Source organism: Chiroxiphia lanceolata, chromosome 20 (genome assembly GCF_009829145.1).
Source record: "Chiroxiphia lanceolata isolate bChiLan1 chromosome 20, bChiLan1.pri, whole genome shotgun sequence".
Classification (NCBI taxonomy): Eukaryota; Metazoa; Chordata; class Aves; order Passeriformes; family Pipridae; genus Chiroxiphia; species Chiroxiphia lanceolata.
The window spans coordinates 8,188,825-8,216,468 of NC_045656.1; the positions used below are offsets into that span (position 1 = coordinate 8,188,825).

Here is a 27,644-nt window from a genome sequence, read left to right on the forward strand (position 1 = left end):
CTTTTATATGCCAAGAGAGCTGGTGGGGAAGTGATTTACTCCTGATGGCTGGCTGGAAATGTGTACTTTGCAATCAGCAGACAACCAAGCTATAAATTAACCTGTGGCAGCTTGTTACCTCTACCCATGTAAAATGAACTAAATGCAGAAGTTTTCTGAGGATCTTTTACATTTCTCTTTTGTCAGTTTTTGGCGTTCAGGGTGCTCAACACATCTAGAGGCATCTTGCAGGATTGGCCCCTCTACTGGATGCACTTTCAGCAGCTCGTTCAGTTTGTCAAGTCTTTTGGCTCATTTAATCCTGTGAGAAGCAGCATCACTCCCTGATGGAGAGTGAAGCATAGGAGAGCTCAGTCTGCCCAGGTAAAGTGAGTTGGGCCAACACTGGGCAGAGCCATGGGAAACACTCCACCCAGGTGAAGAGGCTCCTGAAAAGTCATGTTATTTAGGCATCTTTTACTTTTGACCCGTTCATTGCTAAAGGTGTCAACATGCAGAGCCACTGCCAGAGGTGCAAAGGAAGTGCCCTCAGAGCACAGATCACAGTGACCTCTTGTTTTGCACAGACCTTCCTTGCAGAAACTGGAGTCTTTCATCTCATGTTAGCCACCATATCCTTGCTTGGACTGACCTTAAGTTTTTTTCCATGTGATGTTTTGAAATCTTTGGCTTTGATGTGCATAAAACACTCCTTTCAATAAATGTCAAAAGCAGATTAGAGAAAATTAAATGGCAGAAAGAAGAGATTCTGCCTTTTGGCTTGAACAGCGTTTTCATGACAACTGAATGAATCTGCTATGAAAAATGTGAATTTCCCTCTCAGTGCTCAAGGTACATGCCAGTGGGATCTGTTTATATCTGTGAGCTTAATATACACCCCCATGCATCCAAAATTCCCTGCAGCTTGTGTGCAGCCACAGAGCCAAGGCACAGGGCAGAGCCCAGCTCCCGGGAGCAGGTTAGTGGCATTATCCTGCTGCTTTGCTTGAAATAATTAGCTGTGCTCACAGATGACCTTCTCAGCAAGCCCTAAAGGCTGACAGATTTGGGTTATATTGGAGCAATGGAGAGCAGCACGTTGCAGAGTGCCCCTCCTGGAGAAATCCTGCTGCTCACTCCACTGCCAGCCCCAGGAGCTGGAGCTGGGCATCACGGTGCCCACGCAGCTGCAGCAGGGGGGCTTCTCACTCCCACAGGCAGAGGATGCAGCCACTGGGCTCCACCACTTCCCTGGGCATCCCTGGTGCCTTCCAACATTCTTAACTGATACCATCTGCTTTCCTTTTCCTTTCCCAGGAAGTTCTTGTGGCTGTCAGAGCCCTGTGCCAGGACTCTCATTTGGGGTTGTGTCCAGTTCCTACTCCCTCGGCAACACGTGAAATACCACCTCCCACAGGAGAGTGCAGGTATGCTCTTCCCTCCTGATCACTCAATTCTTCCTTGTTATCATTTAAGATTTACTTATTACCTTCATCCTTTTGCTTCACATGAAGTTATTTTCATGTTTGTTGCCCGTTAAAACTGCCCAGTTCAGATTTCACCCTGTTAAGCAGCAAAACATTCAACCACAAGGATTACATTTGATAGTGGTTTTTAAAAAAAAAAGTAAAAAAGTAATCCAGGCAGTCCCCTGCCCAGTCACAGCACTAGATATGAGTGAGTGTGTAAACAGGTTTCTGCTTATCAGTCCTGCTGCTATCTGCTGCACACAAACTGCTCAGCCTCACAAAATCCAATTTCCAAGAGGTTAGAGGAGGGAACTGTCTGCAGAAACACAGCAATACAAATCTCCAAAGCCACAGCCCTCATTATGCTGATGCTGAAGAGAGCAATGATGCTTGATGACTCCTGGCACCTAAAGGTGAAGTTTACTTTTGTGGCTTTGATTAGAATCAGCCCAGCTTTGCCACGGGGTTGTTGCCTCCTGTTTTTCCATGCTTTTGTGGTGGGTCAGAGGAAGTGGTTGAGCTCCCACTGTGGCCTGAGCGGGCACTGGGCAGGGGGGGTCTGCAGTGCACCCTGGCCTGGCAGCACAACCATCACCTTCTGTTTTCCCCTAAAAAGCTTGGAAACTCAACTTGGAAACAGTGACACACCAGCAGGAGAGACAGGAACACAGCCACTGCCTCCCATGGGGTGCCTGTACCAGGCATGGAGTGAGCAGGAGAAGTGGTGTGTTCAAGGTACAATGTTTTGAGCTTTTGCCCAAGACCTGGATGGGGGCAGATGCTGCAGCTCAATCCTGGAAGAGCTGAGCCCTCCAAGTGCCTGCTGGCACTGGGGAGGAAGGAGCGCAGCACTGGGGATGCCACTGGGGCTGGACCTTCTGACTTGGCTGCTGTAGGTGACAGCAGGAAGGATAGAGCAGCATCCAGGGGCAGAAGGGATGTGAGATATAAAAGGAAAATGTCCCTCAGCCCCTGTCACAGACACGAGCTCTTTGTTTATTCCCAGATAGAGTGATCAGGCAGCAGCCAGCCCACCTCTGCTCCCAACACCTCCTGTGAAGGGCTGTTGCCCAGAAGTTCACCACATCAGTAAAAATGCAAACTGTGAGCTGATTAGATATTCATAGATAGTCTTTCTTGATTAGCTCACCATTAATATTTCAATGTCAGAACTGGATGCATACTGCCTCCCTGCTCTCTTCCTTCCTGCTTAATTAATTTTGACCATCACCAACAACAGTCTCCGACAGATAGCAGAAATTGAAGTGGGCTGTTCCATGACTTTGCTTGCTGTAAACAGCTATTTGCAATTCCTTTTCATACATCACCCAGCCGTGACAAAGAGATCACGGTAGCAGAAAATGAGTCTCCCTCGTAAGGACTTCAGAGCTCTGAGAGAACATTTGCTTATTCAATAAAAATAATCAAATAGACAATGCAGTAGGCACAACTTGGCAACAAGATTTGTGTCTCACCTAGCAATCAGCTGGCTGTTATGCCATTAAATAAAAAGAAAGGGAGAGAATTGTTAATTTATCTTTAAGAAGAAAGGGCCTTTGATGTAGGGTAGCTCATAAAAGCCGTGATGTGGCCCAGCTGTGAGGGGGTGTGATCATTGCTGCAGCCCCAGCAGTGGTATGAGCAGCTCACTTCATAAAATGCAGGTTGCATGGCTGCCTGATGCCCAGCACACACATCCATGGCTGATAACAGGACGTGCTGCTAATAGTCTGTTTGATTTTATTGATGTGCTCAAGATATATGGGGGCAGGAGGAGCAGTGAGGCAGCAATTATACAGCAGTGTTTGTTCCACCCCAGCCCAGGGGACTGTCTGCCTTCGTCCTCCTGGGCCTGCAGGGATGGGGAGCTCTCCTGCATGACAGGAGGGCAGTTGCCACCTTCCAGGTCCACAGGGTCCTGACACAACACACACACTGGGATTGCTGTCACAATGTGCCTGCCTGGGACCAAAGGCAGCACTGGGTTTAGGGAAACAGTATTTTTGTCTTTCTGTGCTGTCTTTTTGTCTTGCTGAGCTGCAAAATAAGCCCTCTGCTACTGGACATGCTCCACCTCTCTATCCATTGCTGCAAATCACCCTGCCCCAAGCTCCAGCCTCTCCTTTCCCAGGGAATACACCCTGATGGTGACCCAAAGGAAGCAGAAAGGCAGGAGCAGCGTGTTGCAGCCTTGCTAAGCTCCATCCCCTCCACACTGTAACTCAGGCTGTTAAATGCCTGGCCAGAGCTCACCATCTGCTTCCAGTCTTCTAGGAATACCACTGAGTAATTCAATCAAAAAGGAGAAGATCCTTGTTTCACCGCATCATAAGTCACTCTTCAAGTAATTATAATTTTATACCCCTATCAGGAGCAACAGGGGCTGTTCATTTTATGGGCTTTAGCAGCCAGAACTGTGCTTCTGCCAAGGTTATGCCTGGGAGGAGAACACAATTTAACATTTCCTCAGCCATCCAAGGCTTATCCATGTTTTTAGCTTTCTGGTTAGGCAAGTGAATAAAGCCCTGAAGGACCAAGGCCTTTGACCAGGAGTGCTGTTACTAGAGAGCATAGAAAATATGCTGGCTTGGACCAGAAGAGCCAACCAAACTATCAGCATGAAGTTGATTCCCAGTGGTGTGAACATGCCAGGTCTGCCCTTCCAGGGCAATGCACAGAGCAGCTTCTGCAGCACAGTGATTGCTGCCTAACCAGGGAGCAAAATTCTACTTTATCCCAGCAGCTGGAGGACACACAGCACTCCATCCCTCTCACACTGCCTTAGAGAGGTCAGATGAGATTAGTTCAGGGGAAAATCCCTACCCACTTGTTCCATCCAAAGTGCCTTGGATGCAAGTCATAGGACTCAAAAAAAATAAAATAGTCTTACAAAAAGATCCAAAAAGGAGCCTTTTGTCCTTTCTGGAGCCTTCTGATGCTCTTTGGGGTAATTTCCCCACTTAGACACTTCCCCTATCCTGTCTCCCCAGGCAGCCATCCCTTAGCACCATTGTCCTTTCCAGGGCCAGTGCTCCACCAGATGTTCAGTCTTTTAAACAAATTTATTCCCTTGACTTTGAAAAGGGCTTCACCATGTTCCCATCTGTGTTTACACTCCGTGCAGGGTAAATTTCTCCTCTGAGCAGATCTGTTCCTCACCAGCACAGGAATCCGACTCAGCACAGATCCTGACAGGAAGACAGAGCAAAACATTTCCGAGCCAGCGCTCGCCTGGGAGCTGTGCTACGTGTCCACACGAGGACTGAGACCTCTGCCAGACTTCCTGCATTGTCAGGCTGTGCAAAAAGGAAGTGGATCTGGCCCAGAGCCACTGCTCCTGTGTCTGCTCCCAGACCTGGCTCCCCAGCTCACCCAGTACCACCTCCCAGTTATCCAGGATGCTGAAGTCCAATGCTCTTCAGAGCAATCAAAGCAGGACTGAAATGCTCTGTGTCCCACCCAGGCAGCCAGGAGCCCACAGTCAACTGGGACCCTCACGGTCAACCAGGGCTGTAGGTGTTGGAAAGACTCATTTTGGTTCTGTTCTCAGGGAAATCCTCTCTCCGTGCATCCCTGCTCCTAAAGCCAGACTGGCTGATACATGGACACAGCCATTTTTAACTGCCTGGGCAATCTGTGACACAAAGGACAGTGAGCAGCTGCCACCCAGATTTATCACCCTGCTCACCAGGGATGGGCCAACACATCTCTGCTGTACAGGAATAGCAAGGCCCCATAATGACTTCCAAGGTGGATCTACAGATAACATGAGCTTCATCTAATCTCAGGAACACAGATTTTGAGGCACTTGGGGGGTTCAATTCTTCACCCTAAATTGATATCAACCTTCAGGTTTCAAGGCAGAACCTTGGTGCCGGCAGACAAGTGTATGAGCTGATGGCATCTCTGTAAACTGTCCTGCTCTGTGTCCTGAGAGCTCCTTGTATGTTCAGATGCCTGTTAAATTACAGCCAGGATCCAAACAGCCCAGCAAACATTTATGTCTCCCACCAAGGCCATCTTCTTGCTGCTCATATTGGTTTAGAACATCTCAATAGGCCAAAAACTTCCAGCATTGGCAGACAGAGAGAGCTGAGAACTGGGGATGACCAAAGCTCCCTGAAATGCATCCTTGAGCAGACTGAACTGCAAACTGCTCCTGACAGCCCCGAGCTCTCTGTCAGCATCAGAGAGGACAGGGAGGCTTTTCTTCTCAGCATTACACCCTGCACTCAGTCCAGACGGATGAGTGAATAAAGATGACAAGATCTCTACACAATTGCTTCAGGATGCAGAAATTCACCTATGAGCTCCTTCCCCGCAGCAAGGGAGGATATTCTGGTGGTCCTGAAGGGGGTTTGCAGGGGTCTGTGTCCATCTTCCCAGCCAACAAACATGAGCCAAGCAAGGTGGGGGAGAGGGAAAAGTCAAACTGTTTATGAAGAGAAACATCAGCCGAACACATAATCACATAGCAAGGAGGTCAGGAGACAGGATTCTTAGCACTGTGGGCATGCAACAAGCAGGCTGGGCAGCCACTAATCACAGCTATTAAATGATAAATGCTCTGTAGCCTTGTAGGATCTGGTTTGTTATGCAACCTGAACTTGGTTGCATAACAAGAGGGACCCTCTCCTGCAGTGGTTCTGTCCTGCAACAACCAACAAGCACAGTTAAGCTTCATTAAAACCATTATTAAAGCCACCTCTTGCCAAAAATTCATGAGGGGCCCTGCTTGGAAAGGTATGGCTGTTCCAGTAACACCCCTGAACTCCACCCTGGTGCCTTGAAAATGTTAGAATGAGAGTAAATGTCATGTCTTGTAGAAGAAGGAACTGCCTGTAAACTGAATGGAGAGTCAAAGGCAAAGAGAAGCAAATGAAATATGGATTTTCCCATCTGAAGCACGTGGCTCTGGCACAGTGCTGGGCTCCTTGGGGCTTGTATTTCCTCAGGGGCAGCAGAGTTGGAGTCCCAGTGGCACCCGTTATTTGTAGTTTCCATTTATTACAAAGCACTGTTATTATTTACAAAATATACTTTTTTTATGGGCTGCTACTGCATCCAAGTGCAATAACTGGTCTAAGCTCAAATCCCTAGGAGAACTGTTGAAAGAGAAGCAATTCAGCCACATATTAATATGACAAGGATTTCCCCAGGTTTAAAGGAATGGAAAATATGTTTTGTACAAGTGAAATAGTTCTTTCTTGCAGTATAAAGCTGCTCTTTTCCAATGATAGCAATGAAAGGATATTGCTTCTGTCACTGATGCCACTGGAAATGTATTGCCCCTCTCCAAGGAACCAATGAAAGGACATGGCTGGTTTATTCTCTAAATAAGGCTACTGAGAAATACACTGCTGAGTCCCCGGCCTGGAGGGAGGGCAAAGGCACCAAGTCAGTAGGTTTATGCCAAAAAGCACCTGGAGAAAATCAAAGCATAGTTTGAGAACTAAGCAGAGGAAAGAAAACTGTTCAAAAGTCAGCTGGTAATTAATCCCTGCCTCCCCTCACCGGGGTGGAGCAGGGCTCAGCTGTACAGCACAGCCAGGACCTGGCCCTTTCTCCCTCAGCAGCTCTGCACCTTGTCTGAAATGAGCTTAAACCCTGGGGAAGGCTGATCTACGCTCAACCTGTGGCAGGGAGCCTGGCTGTGAGCAGAGCTGCCAGCCCCTCTCCCTTTTGCTGCTATTGTTCAATGGTCTGGCTCTCCAGTGAAGATTTTAGGTTTTGGAAGTAAAATCAGGAAATGGTTCTCAAATCAAGATGTTCTATCACTTGAATGCATGCACTGAAGTGAGCACAGAGAAATTACTGTTTCAGCAAAGTAAAGGTTTCCTCCGGTGAAAGGCTGAAGTTGAGTCGATGTTTGTGGTTCCACTTTCGTGCTTGTCCACCTGCTCCCTGCAACAGGGTTCAGAGCAGTCCCTGCTCCAGGACACACTGGCACAAGGCCCAGGATGGTCATGGCTTTTACTGAGTTGAATTCTGGAGAAAACTGCCAAAAAATGCAGCAGAAGAGGACTCGTATCAGTGAAAGTGAAAAAATGAGAGCACAGGTAACTCAGGTTTAAGCAATGCTGGTGCTGGAGTGAAGCACCTCTTGGGCTGGGCTGTGACTGAGCCCCTCTCCAGCACCCTGGCAGCAGGCTCCTACCCTCAGATATTCATTAATTGTGTCAGGAATTAGTGAGAGCCCACTGACTGAATAATAATGTGTCAGAGGCAGTTTTTTGACTTTGCTAATGTAATTAAAGCAAGCAGGGAGGAAAGCCTTGCACCAGGGAAGGAACCAGGGTTCCTGACAGTGTGAGTCAAGACAAGGGGAGAACAGAAGAGCTGCCCTTGCAACTCAGGAGCTGGATTCATCACCAGACTCAGCTTTTATGCTGCTGTGTTTTACTTTCCTGCCCAAGCACCTTGCACCAAGGCTGGACTTGGCTTATTTTTGGCACTGCTTCTCTTGCTTAGCCAAATCTTGCAGTTTTGAGGGACCTTTCCTAAATGGCTGGAAACAGCTTTATGGCAACATTTTTTTAATGCTTCTCTGATGATTGAACACATCCAGCAACATCCTTGCATCAGGATTGAGCATGTTTTTCAAGACTGCCACAAGAAGAGGGACCACGTGGGCCCTGCGATAAAAGCCCCGACGCTATTTTTAAACAGGGATGGGGGAAGCTTTGGGTGATTTTAAATCAAATCAGTGCCTGGACAACAGGGCTCTGCTTCCCCCTGCCTCTGCTGCCAAGTTCCTCTTCCCAATCCCAGGGATGTCTTGTGACAAACAACCCTCAGCTTCAACAGGATGGGGCTCTGGAGCCGCCGCAGCCACAAACACGTCCATCAGGAAACTGGCTGTGGGTCGGCCCGGCCTGGGCTGGGAGGGAGGGGGTGGGAAAGGCTGCACAGCCTGGGAACAGCTCCCACCCTCGTCTCCTCAGCCATCCCTGAACATTTTTAGCGTCGGTTGCAGCGCTGGCCTCCCAACCCCAAACTGTCCCCTGCCCTGGGGACGCGTCTGCTCCATTTATGTCCCCTCACAGAGGTGCTGTGGGGGCCGTGCTGTGGCACTGCTGCACCCGGGAGCACTGGGTGGTTCCCACTGCCCGGTGGCCCCTGCAGCATCCTTGGGCATTGCTATCCAGCACTCCCGAGAGCTGCTGGTGCCACAAGTCCTTCAGTGCACTGAAAGGCACTTCAGGGGAGGTGCCTTCCCCTGGCTGTTATTTCAATCATGATTTCTTGGGGAGGAATCCAAGACTTTGCATGGGAGTGATGGCTGCAGGGAAGGGAAGAGTTTCACAGGCTCCTAATGGCAGGTCAGTAATTACCAGGCAGCCACGACCCCTCTATTTGCTGCTCTGTGGCTACACTAGCAAAGGTCAGAGTATCCAGGCAGCTTGGTTGTACACCCTCCTGGTGCTGTTTTTATCTAAGTTACTAATTACACATTACCTGTATGTCACCAGGCTGATCAATAGGAGTCTGAGGAATCAATATGGATGTGGATGACAGTGCTGTTTGCCATTCAGAGCCTGCACACGCTGGGAAAAACAGGGCACCATCGATCCCAAAGGTGGGCTGAGATGCAGGGCAGGATGGAAGGCACACTGAGGGGGGAGGACCACACTGCCTTCCCAAATGACACTGACACAGACACTGAGACAGTGTCCTGGCCAGGGATCTGCCATGGCTGTGCTCCCCCTAGCATGTGCCTGCATCCCAAGACTGGGGCAAACCTCCCACCCCGCAGCTCTCCCTTGGGAATGGCACAAGCCACTTTCATCTAGGTTGCTTTTCAGTCCTTGGGACTTAGTACATTTAAACGGTTCACACTGATCTGAAAATTGACAATTCTCCCTCTTTATGTATTCTTACTGGGTGATCAGTGCCTGAAGTAATCACAGGCTACTTCAAAAATCACAAGGTCTCCTGTGAGACCATTTTGCTTTGCTGTTTAACTGACCAAAAGCTGAGGCCACCTCTATAATGCCATCATGTTGCTGCCAGCAAGAGAGGTCTTGGCTGCAGAATGCAATCAAATTTTGCAGGAAGAAGCTCTTGAGACTGCCATGAAATTTGGGATTACAGCGTGGCTAAATGAGGGAATTGCATAACTGGGGCTTTCTGCCTGTCTTGCTGGAGTTCTGTGACTGTTCTGATTCTGTCGTAGCGATGCTGGGAAATTGCTCTTTGAAACCAAAAGAGCCCTAGAAAGGCATAGGCAGGTCAGGATCATTTGCCCTCAGCACTGGGTTTGTCATGAACAGTGAGTTGATGGTGGTAGGATCAGACAGAGAGCAGTGTGGGGTAAAAGCAAAACTCTCCCTGAAGGCTTCCTCATGCTTGACTGTGCCTGTGCCCTCAACAAGGTGCAAAGCTCTGCAGCCCTCTCCTGTCAGGCCACTTCCCAGGTGCTTCTTGGAGACCAGGGAATGGATCAGCAGCCATGGGGCAGCTGAGGTGTTGGACCAGCCACCCCTGGCCAGCAAAGCAAGAGCCCTTTGCCTGAAAAGCACGTGGCGAAAAGCTTTGAAAAAGCAACACAATCCTGGGTTTATTGAGGCTTCTAGGGTAGCAAAAGGAGCCTTGGAGGGAGGCTGCTAGTCCTGACTGAAGACTTGTTGCCTTTCCTAAGCAGCAGATGGAATCGACTCCAGTGCTAGAATAGTCACCAGGAGCTTAATCCTACAGAAGACCCATAATCCTTCCCTTAGTCCCACCAGCCCCAAAAGCAGAAAGCTGCCCAGATTTGCTGTTTGGTGGGGTTTACTCAGCCTCAGTTACAATCTCAGTTGTCACAGTAGCGAGCCTCATTCCCATGGGAGTGCAGATGCTCCTGGGCCAGGGAGCAGACACGGTCCATGCTGGAAATCTGGCAGAGGCTGCCCTGACTCCAGGCAGCCCCAGCCTTCAGGACGCTCCTCTAACTCAGTGACACTGCTGGGGCTGTGTGGGCTGTGACAGCTCAGAGCAGAGCCTTGGGGCTCCCCAGGGCATCACTGACAGGTCCCGTGGGTGAAGCCAGTGCCTGACACACCAGGATGGCCCCATATTCCTTCCAGCCACTGGAAGGAGCAGTCACTGACAGTCACTCGAAATCTGGTCTAAGAGCTTTGCAAAGACAAGCTGTAATGTCCAGCTATAAACCACAGGCCCTTGGCCAGCACGTGGAAGCCACCAGAGAGGTTGTACAGGAACAACCAGCTCTGGAGAACATTCTCTGCCCTCTCCATACAGCCCCATACAGCAGGAAACATTTCTCCCTGGAATTAACTCCTCTATTTTTAAAATCCCAGCAAAGAGGCTTTTGCTGAAGAATGACTGTGGCAGGATTTCAGCTGTGCCCCCATTTGCCCTCCTTGTCCCTGGGCTTTGTCCCAGGACCCCTCTCCATCAGCAGTGATGGGCTGCAGCTGGGGACTGGGGCAGCCCACTGACCCACACATAAATGGGCCAGCTTGGCTGCCCCAACTTCTTTGAAGAGGCTCCTCTGCAGGATCCTCCCAGAAATTTAATTTCAGTGAGCTGACACCACAAATGGGGAGTGAACCCCATCTCTAATCTCTCAGGAGCAGCTTTGACTTTGTGAGAGCTGAGCAAATGTTCTTTTATCCTTCCCCCTCTCCCTGTTGCTCCTTTACTCTTTCATTAGGGCTCATCCTCTTGCCATTTGTGTGGAGATGTTGGTTTGTTTATTTTCTGTGGGGTGGATACCAAGCATCAGGAATCATGTGTTCAACCTATGGTGGCAATTAGCCCAGCTTTGAACCCTGATGGCATGTCTGCATCTGCAATTAGTGCTCTGCTCTGCTCTGTCTGTGTGAGATTTCTATCTTCCTTCCTTCTGGGTCTGGAAAAGGCACAACTTGGATCTCTAAAAAAATTGCAAGAAAGTGTTAAAGCTGTAGCTTGACTGCCCTTGTTGTGGGGCTGTTCTCAGGATTGATTCCTGAACCAAACAGGAATCAGTCCTTGGCCTCTGCACCTGGATTTATGCAAGTGCAGCTCGGAGCATCTGTCTGAGACAGTGCAGAGCCTGTGGGAACTGATTCTGGCTCTGCTGGTGCCTCTGCTCATGCACTTTATGGCCTGTTTCATGCTCCTGGCTCAATGCACCTGGCTCTTTATTAGGACATCACATTACCCGAGTCAATGTTTTATAGTATTAAGCTTATTTACTTGTGTCTTTGGTGCTCTGCAAAATACCTCAAGTTGGATTTTTGGGATGGGAAAATGGGAGCAAAATTTGGATTTCGGGGGGGGAAGTGTCAGGGCAGGCAAAGGAAAGGTCCCTGTAGGACCTGATGTGCTTCAGGGAAACCTGAAGGGTTTGGGAGAAATATGGTCCCCTCCTCCTTCCCAGTGCTCTGCCAGCATCTCGTGGCGTTCCCCTGGCAGAGTTGCACACCCCCCACCATCAGAAAGCTGCTCTACCAAACCTCATGGGCTTGCTCTGCTTTCATTCTCTCCCATATAAATTCACCTATCCTAAAATCCCTGTTTTTCTCTGAGACAATGTGATTTTTGGGGAGCAGTTTCTCTCCCTGTCACCTGCAACCGATTTCTATTGAAGAGCTTCCTCCTGGGGAGGGGGTAGAAAACAGGGAGAGAAATTATGGAGGGGCAGCATTTCTGAATCCAAATACATTAAACTATTTAATTCTGTTGACTCAGGGCTGCCTGGCTCTGAATGGGAATTAATCCACAGTGCACAAAATTAAAAAGCACATGACAAAATGCTTAGCAAGGCACTGCCAGGGTTTAAAGCAGCCCATTAGCTTGCTCGAATGTACCCAGTAAATTTTCATTTGTCAATAACGCTTAGAGCCTACAGTTTATTTACAGCCTGTTCAATATTACCAGCACCCCTCGGAGCGCCTCATTTGTATTTATCTGCCACAGTCGCTTTCCTTTCCAGGGACTCTTCCTAATCCCTTGCTTTGTAACTGCTTGTCTTGTTGCAGAGCCAGACGCAGCAGGAATGTGTCCCCCCGCCACAGGCAAAGGTAATGTGGGGTTACCCCTTTCCATCCTAATTATGCCCTGCATGGGAGGCCACCTGCAAGGCCACCCTGAGCTGCCTCCCAGTGACCCACCCCATCCCCGGGATGGGGCTGGGACCTGCTGCCATGGGGCTCCACCAGTGTCCTGCACCCAGGGGACCCGTTGGCTGCAGCCACCAGCCCGCATAGAGGGGTGATGGGAACCCCCAAACTGGGAGATGGGGATAGGCACAAGCAGCTACCTCTAGGGACCCACAGCCTGGCCGAGCTGGAGCAGCCATGGCTCCTCCATCTGCCCCAAATCAGCTCCCGTGGGATGAGCCCTGGTGAGGAGAGCGTGTAACAGGATTTCCCCCCAAAGCTGCTTGAATGCTGCCAGGCAGATAACAAAGCCTGGCTGACCCTGAGGATTTCTCCAAGGAAAGGAGTTTATTCTTGGGCACAGACATGAACGGGCAGTTTAATCTCCTGTCGTGGCTCATGTCCAGTTGAGGTGGTTTGGTCCAACACTTCAGCTCACAGAGACGTGGAGAACTGGTCTTGGGTGGAGTTTATCCCTCCACAGGGAGGGCAGCAGGAGGACAGACCTTCCCCAGCTGCCTGCCTTCTCCCCTCTGCACTAGCACTCCTCTGAGGCAGAGGTACAGGCAATTCAATGCAACTATAAGTGGATGCAGCATCAAGGAGGGGGGGGGGCTGGGGAAATACAGGACAGGTTGGGCAACTACCTGTCTCAGGTGTAAAGCTCAGAGAGGAAGATCCTTCCAGAGGCTAACCATTAACAAAATGGCCCAAATGGAACTGCAAACTTCACAGGGGACATCTACCCCGGGAGGTGCAGCAGCATCCTGCCAGCAGCCAGCTTGGTCTCCACTACTCACCACAGCTCCCTGTCCTACACAAGATCCTGAGCCAGGAGCAGTGAGCAGGACCTGCAGCTCTGGCTCTGCCAACAGACCTGTGTATGTGGTGGAAGGTGACATTCAATAGATTCTACAAGGGTGGATGCAGGAGGCGGTTCCTGAAGAGCCACTCGCTTTACTCCCAGTGTTGGCTGGGGTTTCCAAGCACCTCTTGCTGCTGAGATCCGACATTCCGTGAACAGACACCCCATCCTCCCACCCCAAAGAGCCAAGGCCCCGTCACTTGCCTGCTGCTGTCTGCATGTATCCAGCCAGGGTGCAGACTCGCCGCTCGCAGGCTCCGCCGGGCAGCAGGACAGCGACGATGGCCAGCAGGGAGCTGAGGGCCAGCAGGGCACAGCCGCCCGCACACAGCACGGCGCTCGTCTGCAAGGACACAGGGGCTGTCAGCGAGTCACCCCCGCTCTGTCCCCACCACACCTCCCCACAAATCCCCCCTCTGCAACTGGGAAGTGGGGCCACGTCACAGGTGACTTCTCCCACCTTCTCCCTTCCACCTTGTGTTGCTTAAATTCACCGTTAGGTCTGAGCCCACAGTTCACCCCTCACCCGGTCCCAGGGGTTATCAGTATTTGGGTTACAGTGTAATAGCAAATGTATGACATGCATGAGGGGCCATGTCACTATTACACGTGCCATTAGATGTCTGTGATGTGTGTCGGTGCCTCTGCTGAGGGTGAAATCTTGTGTCAGTGCCCACCCCAGTAGGACTGGCAATGAGGGGGGATTTTGCCACTGATGCTCCACAGTGGGGATCCCACTGTACTGCAAAGGTTCCATTGTAGCTCTGCCAATACAGCGGGCTGCTCCTACCTCCTGCCCAGCTCACCTCCAGCAGCCTAAAAACTGGGAATAGCACTAATTTATGGCAAAACAGGTCACCCTTGGGTACAGGTGCCCAATCACTGCACCGTTCCTGTTTCTGTCCCCATTGCAGGTGATGTTTCCACCTCTGCCAACGGGATGGCACTGGCAGCGAGCTCGTCCCTGTACCAGCCAGAGGCACAGTGTGGCCAGGGATGGTGAGAGGACCTGTGACCCTCCTCCTCCAGCACCCAGCTCGTGGCAGCAATCAAAGAGCGTGAGGGCACCTTGGCCCCAGCACTGCGGCAGCCATGTCAACTCCTGTCATTTCACAGCAAATTCCATGGAATGTTTCTGGCTTTGGTGAGTCACCCTGCAGTAACATCCGCCTCAGCTCCCTCAGGCACTACAGCTCTAAGACAGGTCTCATTCCCATCCTCCTGACAAGCCTTGCTTTTGTAACCTGGGCAGGAGCTGCCCTGAGGAGCTCAGGTCCCACTTCCACCCTCGTCCAGCCCTCTTGTCCTGCTGAGACATCCTGGTTAGGAATGCATAACTTTCCTTCTTTATTTTTCCCCCTATATATGAGCTTTTGGGCAGCCATGGTTACTACAGAAACAAACCCAATATGTGTTTCCATTTGGCCCCTCTCACCAAAGCTGTTACAAATCAGGAGTAAATAATCTGCGAAATGTAAGTTATCCTGCAGGAACCACAGGCAGGCTGAGTGGGGGAAGAGGAATTGGATTTACCCTTGGCTATGGGGGCTCCAAACAGCTAGAAAAACTCCTCCCACTAGTGGTGTGGCCCCACAGGTCTGGCACTGCCCTCATCTACCTGTGTTATTCACTGGTGAGCTGGTTTTTAGCAGCTGGACTGGAAAGTGCTGGATGGCACAGCCACTGCCTGCAGGGTCCTGCTTGGGAGCTGCCACTGCTCCAAAAGGGACACACTGGTTCTGGTGAGGGACAGGCCAGGGGAGCATGGTCACAATCCTGTCACCCTGGTGTGAGTGTTTCCCTCCATGCTGTGCAGTGATTAGAAATCAGCATCTTATTTATAGCCTACTTATGCACTGCACAAGCAATGCAAATGCTGTCCCAGCAATAAATTAATTCCTGACATGCAATGTAAAAGGCACAGCAGTGCAAACGGCTACCCAGAGAAATGGAGAGGCTGTTCCAGCAGGGATATCTGCTCCTCTCTGTGCCTTCCAAGTCACTGAGATCTGAACAAAGTGCTGCAAAGTTAGGACACCCCATCAGGGACAGGATAGCTGCCCTGTCTGTACCCCAGGAGGGATCCACAGGGTTTGGGGTGGGGTGGGGTGGGTGACCCCATCGCACACACACCCTCCCATCGTCGGGCCCTGTGGGGAGAGCAGCCCCAGCCCTGCTCTCCACCACTCCCAAGGCAGCAGTGTGGTGAGGAAATCAGGATTCATAACAAAAAAAGGATTACTCTGCCTGGCATCTGCATTTCACCTTCCGCCCGGCAAAACCATCCTCCTTTGCGAGGACCATTAATAATTTAGAGCGATGAATTTTTCAGCAGAAGGGGGTCTTGTGAAGCAGGCTGGTTCCTCTCTCATGTGAAGCATATTATTTTTAATGATCTAGGTTTTCCTTAATTGTGGTAGCACAAATCCCCTAAAAACTCACAGCTCCTGCTGGAAACAACCGATGAGCCGCTCGGGCTGCTAATCCCCATGGAGAGGTGTGAAGATGTTTTTCAGGACAAAGTGACATGAAAAAGGGTACAAACAGGATGGGTGCAGGTGAGTGTTACACTGACTGAAGAGCTGGGTCTGGTTTGGGACCTGCCATGAGCGTTTGGAAACAAGAGTGTAGAGTCCCAGGGTCACAGCACTCTGATGTGCACAGTGGTGGCCAAAGAACCATCAAATCCAACCAGGCACTGGCAAAGGGAACTAAGGTCTTGTGAATAAATGTGAGAAAATTCATGTGGACAAGAGGTGTAGGTAAATGGTGAGGGTTGGTTTCTGCCATGTGGGCCAGGAATGCTGGAACACCAAATGGCCATAGGGCAGCTCTAGGGGCAGAAGGGGCAATGCCACTGAGAAGGTTTATGTGGGGCACAAGGGATGGCAGGGGAACAGCTGTCCCAACATAGAGGACAATGGAAAAGGCACAGCACAGGGCAGATGCAAGAGACCCTGCTGCACACTGACACTCTTGGTCTGGTTCCCACGTTATGCCAGGACACCACGGCCAGAGGTGCCTGAACACAAGGTGTGTGCTGTTGTCACCTCCCAAAACACTGGATATGCTCTTGGAAACCAGAAATTTTTCCTTTTGTCATGACCTTTCCAGGGCTTCAGCTGGGAACTATTTCAAGTGCTCCTGTCCTGTCCTGGAGTCACACCTGCAGGTCAAACAGCCACTTTTGAAGGAAAATAACAAGGCTTAAGTTTGAAGAAGTCCATGGAGCAAAGGTACAAAACAGCAGCAGCTAAAACCCTCTCCTCCCCACTGAGTAGCACCTCCCTCTCTCTCTTCCCTGTTTGTGCCTGTTGCATCTTGAGCAGAAAGGAGAGGATGCAGGAAACAGGATGCAAAGGCTGAAACCCAAAAATAGACTGGGGTGGGGGGAAAACTGGGATGCACAGAGGCTGCCTCTGAGAGCCCAGTCAGGGACAGGGAAAAGCCCATTCCTCTCAGCACAGAGCACAGCTCCCAGTGCAAATCCTGCCAGGGAGCAGCAGGACTGGGTGAGCTGCCCACCCCTGGGCACTGCAGACCCTCGAAGGTGCCAGGGAGACCCCTGGGGGGAGCCTGGGGCTGTGAGCAATCCTGCCTCTGCCACGCAGGGAAAAGACATAAAACCATGTCAGATTTTCTGCTCCCGCTCCCAGGGAGATTAATTGTTTATCCCCAAACAAATTAATCGTCCCCTGGTGGGACTGTAAATATGCCTTTATGTAGCGTAATAAATTCCGATTAACAACAATCCCCTGCCCGTTATTTTAGTATGTTACAGGTCTGACATGAGCCGTGGCTGTGCCATTCACTGAGCAATAAATCTGATGAAGATGCTGTTTCATTCACAAAAAAAAAAAAAAAATCAAAATTAGGATGTCACATAATGACTGTCCTGGGAAGAATTCCTTAATATCCCTAATGAAAACTTTTTAAAAATTAACTCATCTTTTGAAACCAGAAACCATGGCTTTCCAGCTTAAAGTGGAAAGGGTGAAGGGAGAAAAATCTGTCCAATCCAACGAGTTAGTTCTGAGAAATGTTACATGGTATTTGGCTTGGCAGAGATAAACCAAGTTGGCAAAGCTCCTGCCATCACATCCTGTGAACTGGGTCACACCACGATGCACATTAGTTTATTAATGCAATTTATTAATTGGAACTTGACCACCCCCAACAGCTGCTATGCTGGATGGACCCAGAGCTGTAGGCTGAGGGAAGCATTACAGACTGCTCGGGTGTTTCAGCCCTGCTCAGAAGCTTAAGCATCTTTGGAAATGGGAGCAGAAAATAAATATCCTAAATAACTAGGAAATAAAGCCACAGGCTAAGTGAGAAAAAAAAAGTGAGGGTCACAGTGTGTCTGGCTTTCTAGGGATGTCTGTTGAGACAGAAAATGTTTGAGAAACCCCAAATGAGCTGGAAAAAAAGGGTAAATTCAATTGTAAGAGAAGAGGGGGGAAAATTAATCAAATCATTTTCATTTTTACAGGCTGTCCCTTCCTATCAGAGCTCTGTGTGATTAAATACTCATTATAGGAATATGTTTTGGGGTTAAACTGGGTAGTGCTGTACCTGGAGAGGTAGCAAGCAAACGGACACCAAGGTTTTACACTTGTTAAAAAAAATAAATCAATGCTGGGTGGAGGTGCTGAGAGGTGACCGGGGGTTTGAGTTTTGCAGCAGTGCTGGCAAAGACCCAGGTGCCTTCTCCTTGGGCAGAGGTGCAAGGGATTTGGTAAAACCAGGGAATATCCATCTGGGCACAGCAGAGAGGCTCCTGCCTCGGTGGGAGACGCTGCCTGTGCAGGGTGGGTGGATGGAGCCTCGCAGCTTGTTCATATTTCCCCCACACAAGTCACAGAAACAAACATCCGCCATCTGGTCGGCATTAAAGCGACGGCCAGGAAGAGGATCCCACACGTCCCCATCTTCTCCTCCCCGGCAATTACCTTCCTTTCAGCGCCATCTGAGAGCTCTCTCCTTCCTATTTGATCTTCCCTCTCCTTCATCCCGGCTCCCATGCAAATGACATCCCCTGCCCAGGAGTGCTGTGAAGTGCCCAGTGTTGTCCGATGGGGATGGTGGGAGCGGGTCCAACCTCCCCAGACCAGCCCGGCAGTAACACAGAGCCCCAGGGGTGATGCTGCCGGGGAGGTGGTGATGTCCCAGTGCCCTGAGATGGGATGTTTTGGCCTGGGGCACACAGAGAAGGAGAGGAGCTAACAAGGCTCCAGCCCTAATTTCTTCCTCTTCAAATGCAGGATTTGGTTGATGGGGACCTGCCCACACCACAGCATGCACAGGGAATACCTCTTCCCGGCCCAGATTTAGCTGCTTGTGCACAAGCATCTAAATGCACAAAATTCAGCACCACCTGCACCAGGACACAGCTCAGCCAGTTCCAGCCTTCCAGGAAACTTTCCCACTATCCAGCTAATCAGGGTATTCACTAAAACACCAGAGGGGTTAATGCCCAAACTGATTCAAGGCGGGAGGGGGGGGAAGGCATTTTTTTAATTAGAGAGAAAATAAGAGACAGATAATATGTCTGATGAATTAAGGCTGTCTCTCAGTGCCATTGCATCTGGGGATGCTGGAAAGCAGTTCCTAATGGCACTGCTTTATCTAAGAGGATGATGGATAGTGGTGAAAGAGAGAAAAAAGGGAAAAAGTAAGACATTAGCACATCAATGGTGTGCCTGTGACCTCCATCAAGGGATGTGAACCAACTTAATGAAATTTTAATTAGGCAGCAAGCAGTGCTCTGTCGCTGGGTACCAGATCAGCCCTTCTTACCCAAGCTCTGTTATTATCCTTCCTTGGGATAAGCCCTTTCCTGGCACTGGCAGCAAAGCTGGGCTCATCGCCTTGGCCAGGGAATGCCCCACAGGTCACACCACTCTCCCATCTGGCTTTTCCTCACAAAGCCAGTGGAGAGGAGCCTGAAGGGAGTGGGACTTGCAGCCTCAAGAGGATGGAGGGAATGTCCCACTGCCAAAATGCCCCTGCTGTGTCCCTGCCACGCTGTGCCAGATTCTGCTCTGGGCCCTGCAAAGGGGAAATGCAACATTCACCCCAAAATGTCTCTGGTGCACCAGGACAATGCCCTTCCCAAGGCCCGGGGTTCAGGATTTGCTCTTCGCCAAGCAGGTGTGTGGGCAGGTGACCCAGTGTGAACTGACCATCACTGTCACGAGTGGCCACATCTCAGCTGAGCCCCAGTCCCTGCCCAGCCCCTGCAGCCCAAGCAGCAGCCCCAGGGCTGGCACCCACCTCTCCCTGCTTTTGTTTAAGTCAAAGCAGCTTCCATCTCCCTTTGAAAGCAGTGGATAGAATTAACCCTGAGAGCAGCCTGTCTGCATTTCCAATTAACCTGACCTCCCCTGGCCCACCCATAAGCTGGTCCTGTCTCAGCACCCCTTTCAGCCCAGCTTAGCAGTGAGCAGGTCACTGGTCAGTGAGTCCTGGTGGTGGTTTGTGGCTCGGGCACTGAAACGTGGGGCCACAGCCCAGGAATTACAGGTTTCCCGAACACTGGGTGTTTTCTGTTCTGTTAATGTAGGTCAAAAAGCTCTGGGTGGCTGATGAAAGGAGATAAAGTTTACTGCGAGGCAAATGTGCATGGAGGGAAAAATGGTGATTTCAAGAATTCCTTACACTTAGGACTTAACAACTCTTGCCAACGCTGTGTGAGTGCAATTAAAAATCAAATGGACTGGTAGAGTCAACCAGGAAAGATCTGCTCTCTTGGGAAGTTCTTAGGTTGAGGAGCTAAAAGGTGATTTCCTGATAATCTCAAATTAACATGTTGGCTTGATACATGACTGGAGGTACAGCAGACCCTGCCCAAGAGCCAGCACACACATGGCTCCCTGCTTGGGTCATATTGCAAGCCAGGGACTCCTAAAATACTCATCTCTCCCTTGTGCCAGAGCCTGCACTAGAAGAGGAGTGACAGATTTTCCAAATATCTTCCCATCTCCATGAGCAATCTCCTGATTCACTGAGATCAGGGCTGCTGTGTAACTACTCTGCAAACCTGACCCGAGCAGGCAAACCTCAGATGACATCGGGGACCCAGGGCTGGACTGACACGGCGAGAAACCAGCAATGAAGGTTTATGAAACCCTGCAGCATTTCCCAGTGAAAGGGTAAGTAGGTTTACTTTACATTTTCACTAAGCTTTACTGAGTCTTTTCAATTCCTGCTTGAAAAACCAGGAAAGACCCACTTGAGGAACTCCTGGGGTCGTACAAAGCCTTTCCCCCGTCCTGAGCAGGTTGTTTTGGGCTCTGCTCCAGCATGGCATCACTGGCTCCATAGGCAAATGGTCCATGTGGTTTTACCCTGACTATTATGGGCTGATCAGTGTCTTTGTTATTTTAAATTACATGCTTGGCAAAGCCTGAAAATAATTGGAGACTATCTGGAAAAATAAAAATAGAAATTTGAAATGTGGCAGCACTAGCTTCCAAAGTGCAGCACTGAGATAGGAACCCATGAGCCAAATGCTCCCACTGAAAGAGAAGATAAATTAGCTCAGGATGAAGCACTACTTTGCATGTACACATAGGCACACAGTGATCTGGCACCCGGAAAAAGAAGAGTACTGAGATGCAGTGAAACAGCTCAGAGCTCAAAAGTTCACTGGTTTCTCCCAGCTCTACCTGTTGGCCTCCCAAAGCAATCCCCTCTCCCCACAGTGCCTGCACCCCTTGGGACATCCCTCTCCAGCCCTCACAGCTCCAGGACTCCCCACAATGGATCCTCCTTTCCATTAATTGTCTGTGTAAGGGCCTCACTCATAAATTGGCTGGGCAATCTCACCATCCTTTCTCCTCACCTGGCTCCAGCCAGACCCTTTCCAGTTCCCATCAGCTCCTGCATGGTCTCAGCCTGTCCTCAACATCTCCAGCCATCGAGAATATTTTATTATATTCTAATCCATCAAATAACCATCGTGATGCTGAGCACGGTGCAAAGCCTCAGCAGCCTGAGCACTGACAGGGTTAAATTAAAGGTACCCATGATATTAGAGAGCTGCAAAGTAATTATGAAAGGAAGCAGAAAAAAAGCCAGCAACTCTAAGCAGACATGAAGGCCCTCTTAAGAGAAGAAAGGCATGTTAATTAACCTCCAGACATGATTCAAAGCATCATTTGTAGCATGATTAACATAATCCCCCAAGTGCACACACAAACGGCATTAACGATCATTTGCAGGACTGAACGGCTCCCCCACCCCTTCAACAAATCGGCACATTTGAGCAGGGAAACCGCTGGAAACGTGCACGTTTCAGGAAACAAAAAGAACAACGTTCCCCAGGGACGGATACCCCGGCTGTGCCCACCCCGTGTGCTGCAGGTGAGCATCGTCCCCAGGTGTGCTCTCAGCATCCTCCCCAGGTGCTCTCAGCATCCCCCCAGATGCGCCACCAGCTTCACTCTGGAAGAACTCTTGACCCTGTGTCACCTTTTGCTCCCTTTGCCAGCCACAGCTCACACCCTCCTCACCAGCCTCTGCCACTTCAGCAAACGCTGGGGGCAGTTTTCAGAAGCTCCCGGATTCCTGTCAATGTTTGGCTCGTGGCTTTCGTTTTAAAAAGGAGCTGCCCACCAGATTGCTTGAAAGATTGGAAATGAATGCCACAGTTCTGAAAGCAAAGAAAAAAAGAGCCACAATTTCCCCATCTCTCCAAAAAGCAGAATCTCCCGCTCGAACTCGTGGACAGGGTTCCCAGCACTCGGCTCCCCCCGTCCTGAGCACCGAGGCGTGTGGGCTTGGAGGCTGCTCATGCAAGAAAGCCAAAGCTGTCACCTGCCTCAGCAAAGCTGTCAGGGATATTTTATCATATTCCACCCCATCAAATAACCATCACAACAGGTATTCCCACAGTCATCATGGCAGAAAGCTGGTAGGGGAGCACTTTCCTCTGAAAGCCACTGCACGGTTTGTTGTTCATTAATTATCTGGGCGGTATTAATAAAAGTGACATGGACATGTCACCAAAATCCCCTGTTAACTCCACTCAGTACTGTGATATTCATCCTTCCACAGCCCAAGCTCAGAGGCTTTGCACTACTTTGTATTCTGGATGTCAGTGTTTTCAGAGGCTGAAGCTTGTTCAAATGAGTCACTGCTGAGCTTCGTTATCTTTAAAGTTTGTTATTACTTGGGAGTGTTTATCTGCATCACATTTGCAAAAACATCTGAACAAAGGCCAGCCCATGGAAACAAGAGCATTTTTGCACCTTTTTATATAAATAGGAAGGAGTTTATACAGCTGGTTCTTTTCTTTGCAATTCACAATATTTGCCTTTAATGCCAATTTTAAGGACCGTGATGGGATTTAAGCAATCACAGGCAGACCCGGTGTCCTGGGAGAGATAACAGCGCAGCTCCACGGCAGGCTGAGCACCCCAGCTGCTGACATCCTTTGTGCCGGGCACAGCCACGACCTCTGGGGATGCTGCCCTGTACTGTGATCTGGAGGAAGTCCAAGCTTGTGTGTTCTGAGCAGCAGCAGTGAAATCGCACTCACGACCTCGGGGTAAGAAGCTAAGAATGAAGGGAGAGGAGGAAGAAAGGGCAGGGGCAAGCAGGGGGCGGGATATTGGGACCAGGCTTTGTGTGGTCCCAGTGTGACAGGCAGCTCTTTGTCACCCTGGGACACCACAGCAACCCCAGGCCCCATGGGACAAGCGGGGAGGCCTTGGCCTCCTTCCTCCCAAAACCTGGTAAGGGCATCACCCAGGGGGGCTGGGCAGAGGGCAACCACAGTGTCCCCCGTCCAGGCTCGATTTCTGGATCCACGTGTCCCAGGGCCAGCGGTTTCAGCCACCTCCCTGCTCCCTCCTGCCCAGCAAACTCAGCTGGCAAGTGATGCTCAATACCCCGCTGGGAAGCAGCAAAACCCCTCCAGCTTCTCCCCCGACTCCCTCCCTCCCGCAGGAGCCTGCCCGGGGCAGGTCAGAGGGGTGGGAGGCCCCGGCAGGGCGGGGTGGCCAGGTCAGACCTGTGGTACGGCCGGGATGTGCCCACGGCCTCACTCGGGCTGCACTGACCCCCACACCAGCACGAGGCTTCCATGCAGCACCCCAAGCACAGCCAGGCATCCCAAAGTGGGATGTGACTCCATAGGGACCGAGGGATACCCAGGGGGTGCTGAGGGGATGCTCAGAGGCAGGACATGGGGGGATGCAGGGGATGAAAGGTATGCTGGAGAGCAGCACAGGAAGATGCAGATGATGCTCGAAGGCAGTGTGGGGGATGCAGGGGATGCCCGGGATGCTCAGGGCAGGACAGAGATGCTGGAACATGTCTGGAGGACAGGACAGGGGATGCTGGAGTGATGACAGGGGGTCCTCAGGGACGCGAGGAGAACTGAGAGATACTGGAGAGTCTGGAGCAGGTCTGGGGGGATGCCAGGAGGTGATGAGGTGACGTTGGGGAGCCCAGAGCAGGCAAGGGAGGATGCAGAGGAGGCGATGGGGGATGCAGGGGAACCCGAACCAGGCAGGGGGGGATTCTGGGGATGCCGGGGAGCTCGAAGCAGACAGGGGGGATACCGGGGAGGTGATGGGTGATGCCAGAGAGCCGAGGGAAGGGCAGGCGGGATGCCGGGGAGGTGACATAGGATGCCGGGGAAGTGATGGGGGATGCCGGGGAGCCCGAAGCAGGCAGGGGGGGATGCCGGGTCGGTGATGGGAGATGCCCGGGATCCAGAGAAGGGCAGGCGGGATGCCGGGGAGGTGACAAGGGATGCCGGGGAGCCCGGGGGAGGCGGTGAGGGGTGCCGCGGCGGGGAGGCGCTCACCTGCCAGGAACCGGAGGGGATGTCTCCGAAGCCGCCGGGGCCGGCGGAGCCGTGGCAGCCCCGGGGCGGGCCGGCGCAGCGCCAGAGCAACCCGAAGCCGGCGGCGGCTCGGCCGGGCGGCAGCAGCCAGGCCGGGGAGAGGAAGGCGGCGGCGCAGGCGGCCAGGAGGCCGGCGGAGAGCAGCGCCCAGAAGCAGCCGACGCCGCTGCACATGGTGCGCCGGCGGGGCTGGGAGCCCGCGCCCCGCGCCGCCCCCGCGCTCGCCACCGGCACCGGCACCGACAGCATCGGCGGCGCGGGGCGGCCCGCGGGGCCGGGCGCGGGGCCGGAGCGCTGCCCGCGCCCCTGCGCGCTGCCTGCGCGCTGCCTGCGCCGCCCGCCCCGCGGGGCGCGGCTGAGCACGGGCGCGGTTGCGACACCCGCGGCGGGCGGGGGGAATCCCGGAGCGGTCACCTGCGCGCACGGTTTTGGGCTGGTTTACGCCGTTTCGCTGCGGGGCGGCCGCTAAAGAGTCGTTTTATTCCTGCGGTTGCCGGTGATGTTTTTAACACACGCACGCTCCCCCCACCAGTGCGATGCTGCGGCTCCGCGCCCGCTGCGATCCCGGACGGGGACACGCGTGGGGAAGGAGGGTTTGCGGGGGGTTTCTCGCAGCCTGAGTGTCACCGTGTGTGGGGGGGATTTAAAAACGCGGGGTCGGCGGCTCCTCCGTGAGAGGGAGATCTGCTCGGGGTCTGCTCGCTTTGAGCGATGTCAATTCTATCCCTTAATCCCGCAGGTTTCTCCAAAGTCTTGGGGGCAGAGTGGGGAGCGAGAGAGGCAAAGCGGCTGCCCGGGAGCCTGCGCTTACTTTAGGTGTAAAAGCTGCGCCTCCCAGTGCAGATGGATTTTTACAACAGTCATTCGGAAACTTCATGGATCAGGTTTTATTCCTTCTAAACCTCCCGGTCGCTGTCGCTGTGCAGCAGGAATTGATGTCTTGTCCTTACGCCTCGCAGATCTGACGAGGTTTTCTCGACCTCCAGAAGCTCAGCTGTCCCCCCGGGCGGTCCCACGTCCATCAGCCACAATCCAAAAGAGCCAAATCCTTTCTTAATATAGCAAAAAATATCTTTATCCCACCCGAACGTCCTCAGCCGTGTTTAAGGCACTTAACTGCCGACACCGCTGAAACAGTTAAAGGTATTTTGGTCAAAAAAAAAGGTTTTCCTTCAGATCCGGGGTGCGTTGCCTGGTGTCTCAGTTGCAGCCTTTGGAGCGGGCTCAGAGCCCGGCGGTGCTGGGAAGCCCGTGCGGTTCCCGGCAGCAGAAGCCGGGGGCTTGGCACCCTCTCCTGGTGTGCGCCCGGAGTGCTGCGGCAGGAGCCGGGCTGCCCCGGGAGCGAACCGATGGCAAATCATCCGCACTTCCAGCTCAGTTCACGGGCACAACCTCCGGGATAACGCGCCGCGGTTCCGTCTGGATGCAGCGTTTGGGCTTCACGGGGGTGTGTCTTGTCCTGTGGGACATCCTCCGTGGGGATGCTGCTTGTCCTGTGACTTCCACGAGAGTTTCAAACGGACAAAATCACACTCAGCCTTGTTTTTTCCCCATATCCCTGGGTTGCAAAAATCCTCGAGAGCTGCCATGTGCTGCATCACTTCTCGTACTCCTTGAGGCGTTTAGAAAAGCAAAGACGGGAAAATAAAAAGCGTAAATGGAGAAATACAGAAAATGGTCTTAAACTAGATTATTATTTTTTTAACTTTTCACTTAAACTAGATTATTGTTTTTCAAGTATTTAGTACACCGTAGAATGGCCAAAAACTTGGGAAAAACAAGGCGGATTGGAGAAAGGTCATCTGAGGTGAGTCCCACACAGCTCTGGCAATTCCATGTGGGCAGAGCGGAGGTGGGAACAAGCTGCTTTGTTTTCACTAATTCAGAATAATTCCGGAGTGGCACTAAAGCCCTGCAGAAAAGGCTTCCTTGCTGGAGGAGCAGCCTGGGGAAAGGCTCAGAACCTGGTGCATGAGGGCTTTTCTGCTTGTCTCTGCTCCTGCTCAGTGCTCCTTCCCCAGAGCTCAACTGCCCAGCTCATCTCCAGCAGCTCTTCTGCTGGGACTGAGCCTGTTTTTCCCCTTCCCCCCACCCATTTTACGCTTCAAACCTCAAGTTTTAACCCACCCGCTCACCCACTGAGAGTCACCTCTTGCTTGTGCCCAACCAGCAGGCATGGAGGAACAAACCTCCCTGCTCGGGCATGTGCTCAGTGGAAGGAGACAAGGAGGAGTTGCAATGTTTTAATGAAACCAGTTATTTTTTTCCAGGCTGGGACTGGGAGAATTCCCTTCTTTGAAATCCCCAGCAGAGTTGAGAAGCAGGTACCAACCCTCCTGTTCCCATGGACTGAGGTCAGCCACATCCAAATTTGCTGGGAATTCTGTATGTGCATGCAGACACTTGTTTTACCATTAAAAAAAAATAAAAAGGAGGAAAATATAAGTCTGTAATTGAAGCTGCTGAGACTGCAGTTTCAGAGCAGCCCTGCTGTGATGTATCAGTTCCTTCTTCTTCATTTTCCAGCTTCCCCAGCATCCTGTTGTGCACCAATATATGTCTGTGCTGCATCTTTCCCACTCTCCCCACCACTAATTCTTGGATTCCTAGTGATTATGCCTGTATTGCTTATTTTGCAAGATGTCTGATTTTTTGTTTGAAATAATACTGTATTATTTTTTTAACAGTTCCAATGGCAATGTTTGGAATATATGGTTTTTAAGCTCTAGTGTGTTTCTGTACAAAGGCATTCTTGACTCTTTATATATTTTGGGCATTATTACTGATTGCAGAGTAAGATCTCGGCTGTTAAAGCCCTTTGTCATATAGTTTTTATTATTTGTATTCCCAAAGTAGTGAGAAGTCTAAATGTGAGAGAGAATCCCAGCATCATGTGAATACATGTAAACAAATGGACTGCCCCACAGATGTGAGAAATGGGAATGGCCTCTAACATGATTTGTTACATTTGTGTTTTTGTGCTGTAACTGAGCAGGGCAGTTCCCTGTGATTAATTACCCACCTCAAAGACGCCAAAGTCTTGTTCTGCTTTATTAGTTCTGTCCAAACAAGATCACTCCATTTAGATCTTATTAAAGTTTGTTTATTTTTCTAGCTGTGGAGAGGGAAAAATCACCAGGCAGTGAGGCTTTTTTTTTTTTTTATTTGAATATTTTAATTCAGGGAGGAGTCCCTCAGCTTCTCTGACATTGGCCAACCCATGTCCTGAAGTCATGTTTCAGCTGATTGCTCAGACAATTAAACTCTCACGTGCTGTTAAAGACTCCGGAACCTGCTGTCACTCACTCTTCCAGTTCAGATCTCCAGTGACCAACTGCAGATTGGAGCTTCAACCCTTCTCCACATTCCCAGAAAGGGGAGAA

The 27,644-nt window shown here is 51.1% G+C and overlaps 2 protein-coding genes and 1 long non-coding RNA gene across 5 annotated transcripts in view; 2 read left to right on the forward strand and 1 right to left on the reverse strand.

Moving 5' to 3' along the window:
- SPATA22 (spermatogenesis associated 22) overlaps positions 1-309 on the forward strand; it is a 43,645-nt gene extending 43,336 nt beyond the window's left edge. Inside the window, exon 11 of the transcript XR_004360494.1 lies at positions 187-309. The gene's annotated coding sequence lies outside the window, so the exon portion shown is untranslated. The remainder of the gene's footprint in view (positions 1-186) is intronic.
- LOC116796740 (transmembrane protein 211-like) overlaps positions 1-24,539 on the reverse strand; it is a 59,743-nt gene extending 35,204 nt beyond the window's left edge. Inside the window, exons 1-2 of the mRNA XM_032707604.1 lie at positions 24,223-24,539; positions 13,608-13,746 (exon numbers count right to left, since the gene is read on the reverse strand). Of these exons, the coding sequence (XP_032563495.1) occupies positions 13,608-13,746; positions 24,223-24,510 (427 nt within the window). The 5' untranslated portion in view covers positions 24,511-24,539. The remainder of the gene's footprint in view (positions 1-13,607; positions 13,747-24,222) is intronic.
- Positions 22,747-26,757, forward strand: LOC116796742. 3 transcript variants are annotated; one of them, XR_004360497.1, is made up of 4 exons: positions 22,747-22,956; positions 25,001-25,404; positions 26,000-26,068; positions 26,532-26,757. It is a non-coding gene; the product is annotated as an uncharacterized LOC116796742 (long non-coding RNA). The 3 variants fall into 3 exon arrangements; XR_004360496.1 differs by lacking the exon at positions 22,747-22,956 and having other exon boundaries at positions 24,766-25,145; positions 25,221-25,404; XR_004360495.1 differs by lacking the exon at positions 22,747-22,956 and having other exon boundaries at positions 24,766-25,404.
- Positions 26,758-27,644: the final 887 nt, after the last annotated feature.